Source organism: Thamnophis elegans, chromosome 1, assembly GCF_009769535.1.
Source record: "Thamnophis elegans isolate rThaEle1 chromosome 1, rThaEle1.pri, whole genome shotgun sequence".
NCBI lineage: Eukaryota > Metazoa > Chordata > Lepidosauria > Squamata > Colubridae > Thamnophis > Thamnophis elegans.
In genome coordinates this window covers 178,860,569-178,874,246 of record NC_045541.1, presented here as the reverse complement: position 1 = coordinate 178,874,246, position 13,678 = coordinate 178,860,569, and the positions used below count along the sequence as shown (strand labels likewise).

Sequence of the window (13,678 nt, the reverse complement as noted above, 5' to 3'; positions counted from 1 at the left end):
ATACCGCTTTCAGCCCTCTCTAAGCGGTTTACAGAGTCAGCATATTGCCCCCACAGTCTGGGTCCTCATTTCACCCACCTCGGAAGGATGGAAGGCTGAGTCAACCTTGAGCCGGTGAGATTTGAACCGCCGAACTGCAGTTAGTAGTCAGCTGAAGTGGCCTGCAGTACTGCACTCTAACCACTGCGCCACCTCGGCTCTCTACTCCAGATCCTTCTGGAGGTTTATCTTGGTGGCCCCCAATAATTTCCAGCAGCAATTCTTCAGTAATCTACAGTATAATGATTAAAAAGGTGTAATGAAAGAAAAGATAAGGACAAACAACAGCAGGGAAGATGGACTCCGTTACAATTGTGATGGGTACGTTCTTGAGAAACCAGAAGGACAAGATAAGGCGGGAGATCATCATGATGAAAATTTATCTCTATATGGTCTTATCTATAGGCAAACATAAAAATGGGTTTGGGTAAGAATCCATTCTCAGCATTTCCCAAGGTTGGGCTTGACTATTTTCTTTGCTCACAAAGGCTTGAGAACAGCTAAAAACAAAACGGTTATCTACCAGTCCTGGTTTCTGAAAGCCAGGCTTTTTCTTGAAGGTTAAGGTTTATGGAGAATTATTAGCAATACAATGGAAAAAGCCAATTTATAACACAAGAAAACCTATGCTAATTAGCCAGTGCATCAGTACTACAAATACCATCTTTCAAATATTACAAAATCCATCCTCCGTGGCCCTCAGTCCGGCTGCCAGGATGCCCCAGAGGCGGGAAGACTCCAGGCACTGTATTCCCCATTGTCCAGGAAGTCTTTCGCGGCTACTTGGATGTAGTAGGTTACGCCAGAACGGATCCCGGTGAGGGTAAAGGAAGTCTGCTCGATAGGCCTGGTCTGGGGAAGCAAAGCAAAATACAGGTAGTCCTTGACTTAAAACCATTCGTTTAGTGACTGTTTGAAGTTACAACGGCATTGAAAAACATGACTGATTTTCACACCCTGGCAATTGGCATGTATTGTATAGGAGATCCTCAACGTACAACCAAAACTGAGCCCAACAATTCTGTTGTCAGTGAGGCAGTTGTTAAGTGAGTTTTTCCCCACATTATGACCTTTCTTGACACGGTTGTTAAGTAAATCATTGCAGTTGTTAAGTTAGTGACATGGTTGTTAAGTATATCTGGCTTCTCTGTTGTCTTTGCTCGTCAGAAGTTCACAAAAGGGGATCACGTGACCCCGGGACACTGCAACCGTCATTAATACAGTGTCTGTATTTTGATCTTATGACCATGGGGATGATGCAATGGTCGTAAGTGTGAAAATGGTCACTAAGTCACTTTATTCAGTGCCGTTTCTCTTCAAATGGTATATGAACTTGTAGGTCAAGGACTGCCTATATGTCCCAGGGTCACATGATCATAGGTGACCTTCCCGGCCAGCTTCCGACAAGCAAAATCAGCGGGGAAAGCCAGATTTGCTTAATTGTTGCATGATTCACTTAACAACCATGGAAAAAATGTCATAAAACCAGGTGTGACTCACTAAACTGCCTTGCTTACCAACAGAAATCAGGGTACCAATTTTACCCGTAAGTCAAGATTACTTCTGTTGGAAAAAAGTAATAATAAAAAAGAGAAATTCAGGTCAAAAGTTCAGGCTATGAATGGAATGGAATGGAATGGAATGGAATGGAATAGAATAGAATAGAATAGAATTAGAAGGGACCTTGGAGGTCTTCTAGTCCAACCCCCTGCTTAGGCAGGAAACCTTATACCATTTCAGACAAATGGTAATCCAATTAACATAATAACGCCGTGGAGGGAATGTCAGCTCCCGCACTCACCGTTCTGCTAAACCTTGATCCATCCCTCGAATAGCGGATGATATATTGCAGGGGAAAATATTCAGGGTATAACCAGGAACTAGGAGGCTTCCATTGTACAAGCAACGTTTTTTTCTTCCCTTGGACTGGGGAGACCATTACATTTTCTGGAGGGTCTGGCTGGACTAAGAAAAGGGAAGGAGAGAATTAAACCAACCCAATATAGCAATGACAACTAACCTTTTTTGGCTCGGGTGCTGAAAGCGCACAACCCCCCCCCCCCGCCCCCACGTGCACATATCCCCCCCCCACCTTCCTGAAGCCTGGGGAGGGCAAAAATAGCCCGTTTCCAAACTTCTGGTAGGCCCGTTTTTTGCCCTCCCCGGGTTTTGGAGTCTTTCCTAAAGCCTCGGGAGGACAGAAATGGCCTCCCCCGGCTCTCCAGAGGCCCTTTGAAGGCTGACACTCAGCTGGCCAGCGTTCCCATGGGCACTGCAGCTGACCTAGAGTGCCATAGGTTCGCCATCAAAGCAATATACCAATACAGGTCCATTCCTACTCTCTACAGTCTTTTAACTATACAATTTGGGATGAACATCCTTTGAATGGTGTGGGAGAAGGAATGGATTTCCAGGGGGAAAAATTGCAGACTACATGAACCAGGAGCACCACTCAGGTGACCCTGAGGCAGGGGTGGGTTCCTGCCAGTTCTAACCTCTTCTATAGAAGAGATTCCACAAATCTACCGTGCCGTTTAGAACCGGTTCCAGCTCCCTCCCCCCACCCGTCCGCACATCATCAAGATGAAGAGTGAGAGGAGGAATTGTGGGAGTTGAAGTCCACAAGTCTTCAAGCTGTCAAGTTTGAACACCCCTGGGGTTTTTTTTTCTAAAGGGTTAGGGGTGCAAGGGTCTTGTAACTTGACAACTTTAAGACTTGCACACTTCATTGCCAGAGTTCCTGAGCCAACATGACTGGAGGAGGAATTCTGGGAGTTGAAGTCCACAAGTCTTAAAGCTGTCAAGTTTGAACACCCCTGGGTTTTTTTCTAAAGGGTTAGAGGTGCAAGGATCTTGTAACTTGACAGCTTTAAGACTTGAGTGCTTCAAATGCCAGAGTTTCTGAGCCAACACATTTTGGTTGCTAAGCAAGAGCGTTGTTAAGTGAGTTTCACCACATTTTACAAGTTGGCCATGCCCACCCAGTCACATGACTGCCAAGCTACTCCCACTCAGTCACATGACCGGCAAGCCATGCCCACAAAGCAGACCACACCTACAGAAGAGGTTCTAAAAAAATTTGGAACCCACCACTGCCCTGAGGACACAAATAAACCTCCAGGTGGCCTCAGCGATCCTCTAAAAGGATGCACAGGGCCATCTATGTACAAGGAGTATAAACCCTTCCATTCCCCACCATCCAGTCAGAGCTGAAGAAGCTTCTTGGACGAGAAGCAAAACGTCTTCAACACACACAAAAAAAACAAGATAGTCCAGTTGGCTCTTGAAAAATAGCACCTTGGGGACCTAAACATTAAGCTTAACAATTTAAGGTGGGCTAATTTGTACCAACACACCTATTCGGCTTCTACCTAACCTGGTTTTAATAAGTTGGGTAAACTCATCTCATGAAGGTTTGTTCCAAAAAGGACCATGGGGGACACCTTAGCAGTATTCCAATATTTGAGGTGCTGCTGCAGAGAGGAAGGGGTCAAGCTATTGTCCAAGGCACCTGAAGGCCACACAAGGAATAATGGATGGAAACTGATCCAGGAGAGATTCAACCTGGAAATAAGGAGGAACTTTCTGACAGTGAGAACAATCCACCCATGGAACAGAAGTTGCCTTCGGAACAGTGGTGGGATTCAAATAATTTAACAACTGGTTCTCTGCCAATGACCATCTGGGTGGGTGTGGCTCTGTGGTCATGTGACCATGTGGGCATGGCCAACTCAACGTCACTCAGGTCGATGGGCGCTTCGCCTTAGCTGTGAAAATGTAATAAGGGTTAAGCAGAGAGGCAGTTTCTGTATACAGGGTAATAAAGATGAGGCTAGAAACAACACCAGAATGTTTCCTTCCTTCCTGCCTTCCTTACAGGATTAGCCCTGTAAAGTGGAAAAAAACAAAAAGGAGATTTCTTCCAACAACCGGTTCTCCCAACTGCTTAGAAAGCTAACAACCGTTCTCCCGAATAGGTGCGAACTGGCTGAATCCCACCACTGCTTGGGAAGTTGTGGGAGCTTCATCACTGGAGGCTGAACCGGCAGCAACCCAGCTCTGCCTATAAGATCCCTTCCAACTCTGTTAATTTGTTAATATTAAAATAGAGCCGAGGTGGCGCAGTGGTTAGGGTGCAGTACTGCAGGCCACTTCAGCTGACTGTTATCTGCAGTTCAGTGGTTCTAATCTCACCGGCTCAAGGTTGACTCAGCCTTCCATCCTTCCGAGGTAGGTGAAATGAGGACCCAGACTGTGGGGGCGATATGCTGACTCTGTAAACCGCTTAGAGAGGGCTGAAAGCCCTATGAAGCGGTATATAAGTCTAACTGCTATTGCTAGTGCTAAAATGGCTTCTGGACCCAATTTCTGCACCAGGACTGAACACAAAATCCTGTTCTCCTTTCCTTGCAGGCTGTTCTCATGCCCCCACCCAGGATGACGAGGTGTGAGAAAATTGCTTGCCAACTCACTGATCTGATCCAGGAAGATTAGAAAGTAATCACTTGCTGATCCCAATGGATTCACAGCTGTCACGTTGAGCATGTAGGGATCGGTGGAGAACATCTGCAAGCCGGCCAAGCTGCAACTGTGGCTCTCTGCCACGGGCTGTTTGCACTGATGGACGTCTCCCATTAAGCCGTGCCTGTGGTCCACAAGGAAAACTGGGTTCAGACTGGTGTTGCATTTGTGGCAGCTTAAAGGTTGTGCATACGGGTGTCCTGGTGACTGCAGCCATGGGGGAATGTAGAAAGTTATCCCCCCACCCCTCTCCTAGAAGAACGAAATATTCTAGGAAATATTAAGAAAGGCAGGATATTATATTTTCCCTGCGTTGGAAGAAATATCCTTCTGGGTTCAGTTCCAAGTGGGGGGGAAAGACACTGGATTCGTGGAAGTTGCTTGGAAAGAGGTTTATGGATGAACAGGACCACATGGTTTGAGGTCCTGGGGAGGAAAGGGGAAGAGATGCTGAGAGTCTCTGGGTTTTATGCCCTCTCTGGGCTTTTGAATTTGAGCTTGCATTCTGATTGGTTGTCAGACTCCTATGGGGCCATGCAGGGGCAACTCTGTAGGCTGTTCCTGAGTCCCAAGCTTGGTTGACTCTTGCTGGGTGATGATGTAATGAAGGGGCTTTGGGCAATTCCTACTTTGGCTCTGCCTGAAGGAGGTAGATGTTTGTTATGTAGAATAGACTAACTCAGGTCTTAATGGCCCATTGACAACGGTGGGGGTGGATGTTAGTTTCTGCCTCCCTTTTAGGGGAAATATTCTGCCTTTTTAATATGTCCTAAAATATCTCATTTTCCTAGGAGAGGGGGTGGGTGCTAGCTTCCTACACCTGGTTGGGAAAAGGAGAAACATGTTTTTGAAAGACAAAGAGCAGTTTCCTCCCCCGGCAGATAATTGGTGTGCATTAAGACTGGGCCAGCCTATCTACAAAACAATTAGAACTTCAGCTCCAGGGTGATGGGATTAAGACAGGACCCTCCAGGCAGAGGTGGTTATTCAGCAGGTTCTGACAGGTTCTGGAGAATCGGTAGCGGAAATTTTGAGTAGTTCGGAGAACCAGTAAATGCCACCTCTGGCTGGCCCCGCCCCCATCTATTCTCTGCCTCCTGAGTCCCAGCTGATCGGGAGGGATCTTGCAATAAACTTCCCCTGCCATGCCCACCAAGCCATGCCATGCCCACCAAGCCATGCCCACAGAACCAGTAGTAAAAAAAATGGAATCCTACCACTACCTCCAGGACATAATAGGATTAGCCCTCTACCCATCTAACAGCAGGGCTCACTACATTGCAAAGTCACCTGGGGAGATTACATCACCCAGCAAGGCTCAACCAAACTTAATTCAGACGACCTAAAAAGTTAGCCATGACGCCCGCATAGCCCCCTGGGAGTCTGACAACCAATAGAATACATTTCTTGCACAGGAACAGGATCTAAAACCCATGTAGTCCTGTCCACCATTAAACCTACTCCCTCCCTCCCTCCCTTCCTTCCTTCCTTCCTTTCAATGTATAAGTATAACCCACCCACCCCAATCGCAAAGATTCTCAGCTGCTCATGAACACACAAAAACAGTCCATCCAAATTATAATTATAAATACAATTAGAAACCCAAACACAACCCATCAGGCCTCCAAAGTCTTCCTGAAAAGTTCCATTGTAGGCTCCCTTCTAAATCCTTTACTGTTTTTTTTTTATAACACCTCCAACACCTTTGCTCCTTACCTGTAGCTGGCAAAGAAAGATGTGGGCAGAAGGGTGTCAGATTCCAAAGTCCAGGAGCAATTGACCACCGGGTAGCTGATGGACCTGCAATGGATCGATGGTTTCTTGGGAGGATCTGCAAAGCAGAAGCCCAAAAGGTTGGTGACACATCTGGATGCCCTCTTCCTTTACAGGTAGTCCTGGATTTATGATCAAAATTGAGCCCCAACTTTCTGCTGATAATTAAGACAGTTGTTAATTCTGGCCCATTTTACGACCTTTCTTGCCACTGTTGTTAAGTTAATCACTGTGTCAGGGTCCCGACGGATGCCCTAATTAAACCATGAGTCTCGAGCCAAGCTTCAAAAGAAATCCAGTTATTTATTAGGGGCAACATGTCAGCAGGTATCCAAGTGAAGCTAACTCTGGACCCCATGTAATTTACGACCCAATTATGGCCCAGTTGTTAAGATAGTAACATGGCTGTTGAGTGAATCTGGATTTTGCTTGGATTTTGCAGGTCAGAAGGTCGCAAAAGGGGACCGCATGAGGGCATGAATCAGAGTTTTTCCAAACTTGGCCACATTAAGATGTACAGACTTCAACTCCCAGAAATCCCTATGCTGGCTGGGGAATTTTGGGAGTTGGTTCACCACACATCTTAAAGTGAGAGATACTGTCATGAAGGAAAGAAGGAGGGAGGGCGGAAGGATGGAGAGGGAGGCAGGAATAGAGGAAGGAAAAGGAAGGAGGGAGCAACGTGGGGGGAGGAGGGAAAGCAAATGGATGGGAGAAAGAGGACGAAAGGAAGGAAGAAAAGGATGGAAGAAGGGAAAAGAAATGGGAGTGAGGGAGAGAAGGAAGGAAAGAATTGCAGCATCACATGGCTGGGTGGCTCCATTTGGGTAAGAGAGTTTGTGGCTCGGTTTCCTCACTCACAGCCCAGCCGGAGACGAATCCTTCGCAGAGTCTGCCCAGTGCTGGCATCTTGGCAGCTGTATTCCCCTTCCTGGGCCAAACTGGCATTCTGCAAGACGAGGCTGCCGTCTGGTTGCACCCCATTCAAAGCGGTCTCTGAGCTCATATGGGTTTTCCATGCCACCCGGGATCCGCCTTCAGGAACAGGGCAAGGCAAGACCACAGTGGTGGCCCCGAGTCGGGCATACTGATGGTCGATGGGCTCTATGGTGGTCAAGAAAGAACAGTGGCGTAGGTTAAAAAAAAAATAGTATGCAGCATTTGCATAACAATAGCCTGGGTTATCCTGAACTATGGTTTGCTTCACCATTGTATAAATCCTAATTTGGATTACGGCCTCTCTGGGCCCCCTAAAAGCCGTGTTTTTTCAAAGCTGGCTATTTTAAAATGTGTGGACTTCAACTCCCAGAATTCCCCAGCCCTCCGTGTGTGTGTGTGTGTGTGTGTGTGTGTGTGTGTGTGTGTGTGAGAGAGAGAGAGAGAGAGAGAGAGAGAGAATGAAAGAGAGAAAAAATGTATGTGTGTGAGAGTGAGTGTGAGAGAGAGAAAAAATATGAGAGAGAGAAAATGTGTGTGTGAGAGAGAGGGAGAGAGAAAATGTGTGTGTGAGAGAGAGAGCAAAGAGAGAGAGAGAGAAATGAGAGAGAGAAGATATGAGAGAGAGAGAGAGAGAGAATGTGTGTGTGAGAGAGAGAGGGAAAGAGAAAATGTGTGTGTGAGAGAGAGAGCAAAGAGAGAGAGAGAGAAATGAGAAAGAGAAGATATGAGAGAGAGAGAGAATGTGTGTGTGAGAGAGGGAGAGAGAAAATGTGTGTGTGTGAGAGAGAGAGAGCAAAGAGAGAGAGAAATGAGAGAGAGAAGATATGAAAGAGAGAGAGAGAATGTGTGTGTGAAAGAGGGAGAGAGAAAATGTGTGTGTGTGAGAGAGAGAGAGAGCAAAGAGAGAGAGAAATGAGAAAGAGAAGATATGAGAGAGAGAGAGAATGTGTGTGTGAGAGAGGGAGAGAGAAAATGTGTGTGTGTGAGAGAGAGAGAGCAAAGAGAGAGAGAAATGAGAGAGAGAAGATATGAAAGAGAGAGAGAGAATGTGTGTGTGAGAGAGGGAGAGAGAAAATGTGTGTGTGAGAGAGAGAGAGAGAGCAAAGAGAGAGAGAAATGAGAAAGAGAAGATATGAGAGAGAGAGAATGTATGTGTGAGAGAGGGAGAGAGAAAATGTGTGTGTGAGAGAGAGAGAGAGAGCAAAGAGAGAGAGAAATGAGAAAGAGAAGATATGAGAGAGAGAGAATGTATGTGTGAGAGAGAAAATATTTGTTTGTGTGAGAGAGAAAAATGAAGAGAAAGAGATAAAAATAGAGAGAAATGAGAGAGAAATGAAAGAGAGAGAAAATGTGTGTGTGAGAGAGAGAGAAAGAGAGAAAATATGAGAGAGAGAGAATGTGTGTGAGAGAGAGAGAGCAAAGAGAGAAATAAGAGAGAGAAGATATGAGAGAGAGAATGTGTGTGTGTGAGAGAGAAAATGTGTGTGTGTGTGTGTGAGAGAGAGAGAAATAAAGAGAAAGAGAGAAAAAGAGAGAGAAATGAAAGAGAAAAATGAAAGAGAAAATGTGTGTGTGAGAGAAAAAATATGAGAGAGAAAGAGAGAAAATATGAGAGAGAATGTGTGTATATGAGAAAAAAATGAGAGAAAATATTTCTCTGTGTGTGTGTGTGAGAGAGAGAGAGAGAGAGAGAGAGAAATATGAGAGAGAGAAGGGGGGAAATGAGGAGGGGCAAGGAGGGCCCACCTAACAACATCCAAGCTGCAGACCCAGGTTGTTTCTTCTCTTACCTCCTGCCTAGAAGTACTAAGGACCCCCCCCCCCGCCCCCCAATCAATCATTTTAGATCTGGAGGTTTGGCTCTCTTGCTTTAAGTGAGATGGAAGCATAGAGACTTTGGCCAAACCTACCATAGAAAGCAAGGTGCTAGTTCTCATGATGAGGCTATACATTATTATTTTTTTCCAAGCAAGCAAATAATTAAAGCATAATAAATAAAATAAAATAAAATATGAAACAAAAATACAGAGCAAATAATTGTGCTACCCAGAACCTTCCCACGAGTCCTACCTTCACTGGTCCAAGCAGTACTTGCAGGGACGATGAGACCAGACAGCAGGAATAGGAGGAAGGACAGGAGCCACTGCATCTGGACCGTGAGCGAAAGACAGAGTTGAAAGAACCGCTTAAAAACCCACTTCACGCCCTTTTCCAGAATCTCACCATCTTTTTTTTTTACATCCTGGCAACCCAAATTGGATGCAGTTGTAGAAAATCAGCACCCACCCCTCTCCTACGAGAACGAAGTATTTTTTTTTAATATTCCTCAAATAGCTTTAATATTCCTCAAGAATATTACATTTCTCTCCATGAGAAATGGAGAAATGTGTGTGTGTTTTTTTTTAAGAGGCAGGCAGCAGCCCCAATCTCCCTGCCCCCAAGCGGAAACTGAGCAGGCAGCTTTTGGAAATGCAGATTAGGTCATCCAGTCAGGACATGATATTTGGAAACTCCCTGCAGCAAAATCTGAACAAAGGGAGAATGGTGGGATTAGAAAGCAACCCCTCACTCAAGATCCAACACAGGACAATGCAATTGAGCGACAATAGGGATTGCTCAACACCAGTGGTGGGTTTCAAATTTTTTTAGAACCTCTTCTGTAGGTGTGGCCTGCTTTGTGGGAGTGGCTTGCTTGCTGGCCATGTGACCGGGTGGGAGTGGCTTGCCAGCCATGTGACTGAGTGGGAGTGGCTTGCCAGTCATGTGACTGGGTGGGAGTGGCCAACTTGTAAAATGTGGTGAAACTCACTTAAGAACGCTCTTGCTTAGCAACCAAAATGTTCACTCAGAAACTGGCATTTGAAGCACCCAAGTCTTAAAGCTGTCAAGTTGCACCCCTAACCCTTTAAAAAAAAAACCCAGGGGTGTTCAAACTTGACAGCTTTAAGACTTGTGGACTTCAACTCCCAGAATTCCTCCTCTCGCTCTTCATCTTGATGATATACGGACTGGCGGGGGGAGGGAGCTGGAACCGGTTCTAAATGTCACGGTAGATTTGTGGAACCTCTTCTATAGAAGAGGTTAGAACTGGCAGGAACCCACCCCTGGCATGGCCAACTCAATGTCACTCACGTTGATAGGCGCTTCACCTTAGCTGTTACAATGTCATAAGGGTTAACCGGAGAGGCAGTTTCTGTAAGCAGGGCAATAAAGATTAGGCTAGAAACCACACCAGAATGTTTCCTTCCTGCCTTCCTTACAGGATTAGCCTTGTAAAGTGGGAAAAACCAAAAGGAGATTTCTTCCAACAACCGGTTCTCCGAACTGCTTAGAAAGTTAACAACCGGTTCTCCCGGATAGGAGTGGGCTGGCTGAATTCCACCACTGCTCAACACCCTTTCAGAACATCGGCTGAACACTTCACTGCATCACCTCCAGAGTAGTCCAAACTTCAACCAAACTTAGCTCAGACAAACGCCAAGGACAGTGAGGGCTAACCTTTTCTGGACCGAGTGCCCAAAGCGCATGTGCTCCTGTGCATGTGCCCCACCCCCTACAGACATGCATGCCCCCTCATGTCCCCCACATGCACCCCAACCCCCATGCATGTGGAGCAGAGACCCAATAACCAGCTGGCTGGTGGGAAGCGCGGTCACACATGCGTTGCAGAGCTGAACTGGGGCAACGGCTTGCGTGCCCACAGGGAGGGTGCTACATGCCACCTGTGGCATGCGTGTCATAGGTTCTCCATCACGGACCTAGGATTTGCATTTCCTTTTTTGCCTATAGAGCCAGCTATGACCCCTACATGACCCTGTAGGAATCTGACAACAGACAATAGAATACATGTTCTTGCGCAGGAACAGGGCGCTCAAGTGCAAAGCCCAAAGAAGGTATTAAAAAAAAACCCCACTCTCAACTCCATTTGGTCAGCTGCTCAGAACCACGTGCTTGGTGGGTCTGCTTCATCAATAAGCCATCATTCCAATTAGCCAACATGTTTCCAGTGTTTTTCTCCCGGCTTGGAACTGAACCAGATGGATATTTTTCCCCACACAATATTCTTAAGTGTGGCCTTACTATCTATGGCATTATAAAGTGGTATTAAGACTTCATGCAATCTTGATTCTATCCCTCTGTTGATGCAGCCTAGAACTGTGTTGGCTTTTTTGGCAGCTGCCGCACACGGCTGGCTCCTATTTAAATGGTTGTCCACTAGGACTCCAAGATCCCTCTCACAGTTACTACTGTTGAGCAAGGTACCACCTATACTGTACCTGTGCATTTGAGTTTTCCTTGCCTAAATGTAGAACCTTACTTTTTTCACCACTGAATTTCATTTTGTTAGATAGCACCCAATGTTGAAGGGTGTCAAGATCCTTCTGTATCTTTAAGCCTGTCTTCTGGAGTGTTGCCTATTCCTGCCAGCTTGGTGTCATCTACAAATGTGATGAGTTCTGGAGAACTCATGAGAAATCTGTTAGTCAAGGCTAATCACAGCTCTCTCTTTTTTTAAACCAGAGAAAGCTTATTTTCTCTCTTTTGGCTTCATCTGTGCTCCCTACTGTTGTCTTATTTACAGCTTCTCTCTGAAAGCATTGCCTATAAATTGCAGCCAATTCCCCCAAGAGGAAATTGCTTCAAATTCCCCTTTTCCCCCCTCTACGTTGCAGCTGCAATAAGCAAACAACTGGAATGACAAACACAGATGTGCAAAGCCAACCTGACACCAGTGGTGGTATTCAGCCGGTTAAGACCGGTTTTGGACGAAGCGGTAGTGGTGACCTATCTGAAATAGTATAGGGTCTTCTGCTTGAGCAGGGGGTTGGACTAGAAGACCTTCAAGGTCCCTTCCAGCTCTATTCTGATTGATTGATTGATTGTCCAGCCTCACTCTGAAAGCCATCTGGGTGACTTTGGGCCAATCACTAGGAGACAGGGAGTTCTAGCCACACCAGCTGGGTGACTTTGAACCAGTCCCCCCCCCTCTCTCTCTCTCTCGGCTCGACCCACCTTAGTTGCGGGGCAAATAAGAGGAGGAAGGTTGGTTGGAAATGTTCGCTTCCTTGAGTTATTTATAAAAATAATAATAAAGGCAGGATACAAATAAATATTTGTAGGGCGCCAGACAAAGAGAGGGAAGGGAAAGGAGGAGGAAGAAGAAGAAAAATAGCGTGAGGAAGTCAGAAGGGAAAGAAAGAGACGGAGGAGGCAGAAAGGAAGGAAAAGCTATGTTTTCTGTCTAATTTTTGCATAATCGAGGATAATAATTTACTGTATCGCAGAAGAAACATGGCACTGAATTAAGGAAATAGGATTTGCTCTCCCCAACTTAAAAGTTTCAGTCTCATTTGGGGGAGGGGGGGACTGAACTGGTTTCCTTTGAACTGAATTGTTCATATCCGCCTTTTTTTTTAAAAAAAATCTTGTTTTCCCTCGTTTGGTTTGTGGGTGGCACTGCACCCTTGACCCTACACTGGCCTTTAAGAATGTGCTCCTTACCTTAAACTGCGCCTCGATCCACCATACACGCAGTGCCCTTCGTCATAGGAGAAACAGGACAGTCCCAAAACTGGACGATGGGGAAGGCCGGGATTGCAACAGACCATTTCGACATGCCGAGCGGACGCTTCGCTCTGGCTGCAAAGTAAACATCCCTTGAACGCCCTGCCGAAGTGCGTTTGGTGTCCGGTTAGTTGCCACTCTGTTTTAGCTTTCGTGTCACTCGTACGCGGTTTGGGTCGTGCGTTTTTTGGTACCGTTGTTGATTGTTTTGGTATAATTATTGTTATTTGATATGGTATTATTTGATATGATATGTACACGGAGAGTTTCTGCATTAGAGAAAAATTCCTAAGTGTCTCATCACACTTAGCCAATAAAGAATTATATTCTATTCTGTTCTCTGTTCTCTTCCATTCCCTTCCATTCCATTCCGCTCCATTATTCTATTCTGTTCTGTGTTCTCTTCCATTCCCTTCCATTCCATTCCGCTCCATTATTCTATTCTGTTCTGTGTTCTCTTCCATTCCCTTCCATTCCATTCCGCTCCATTATTCTATTCTGTTCTGTGTTCTCTTCCATTCCCTTCCCTTCCATTCCGCTCCATTATTCTATTCTGTTCTGTGTTCTCTTCCATTCCCTTCCCTTCCATTCCGCTCCATTATTCTATTCTGTTCTGTGTTCTCTTCCATTCCCTTCCCTTCCATTCCGCTCCATTATTCTATTCTGTTCTGTGTTCTCTTCCATTCCCTTCCCTTCCATTCCGCTCCATTATTCTATTCTGTTCTGTGTTCTCTTCCATTCCCTTCCCTTCCATTCCGCTCCATTATTCTATTCTGTTCTGTATTCTCTTTCATTCCCTTCCATTCCATTCCGCTCCATTATTCTATTCTGTTCTGTGTTC

At 45.7% G+C, this 13,678-nt stretch overlaps 1 protein-coding gene across 1 annotated transcript; it reads right to left on the bottom strand.

Annotated features, from left to right (window-relative positions):
* Window positions 1-374: 374 nt before the first annotated feature.
* On the bottom strand, window positions 375-12,884 carry EBI3 (Epstein-Barr virus induced 3). The gene is made up of 7 exons (XM_032230403.1): window positions 12,775-12,884; window positions 9,343-9,421; window positions 7,195-7,437; window positions 6,277-6,391; window positions 4,512-4,684; window positions 1,841-2,004; window positions 375-891 (listed from the first exon to the last, which is right to left on the bottom strand). Exons 2-7 carry the CDS (start codon window positions 9,419-9,421, stop codon window positions 739-741), a joined length of 927 nt encoding a protein of 308 aa, XP_032086294.1. The 5' UTR covers window positions 12,775-12,884; the 3' UTR covers window positions 375-738.
* Between the last annotated feature and the right edge of the window lie 794 nt (window positions 12,885-13,678).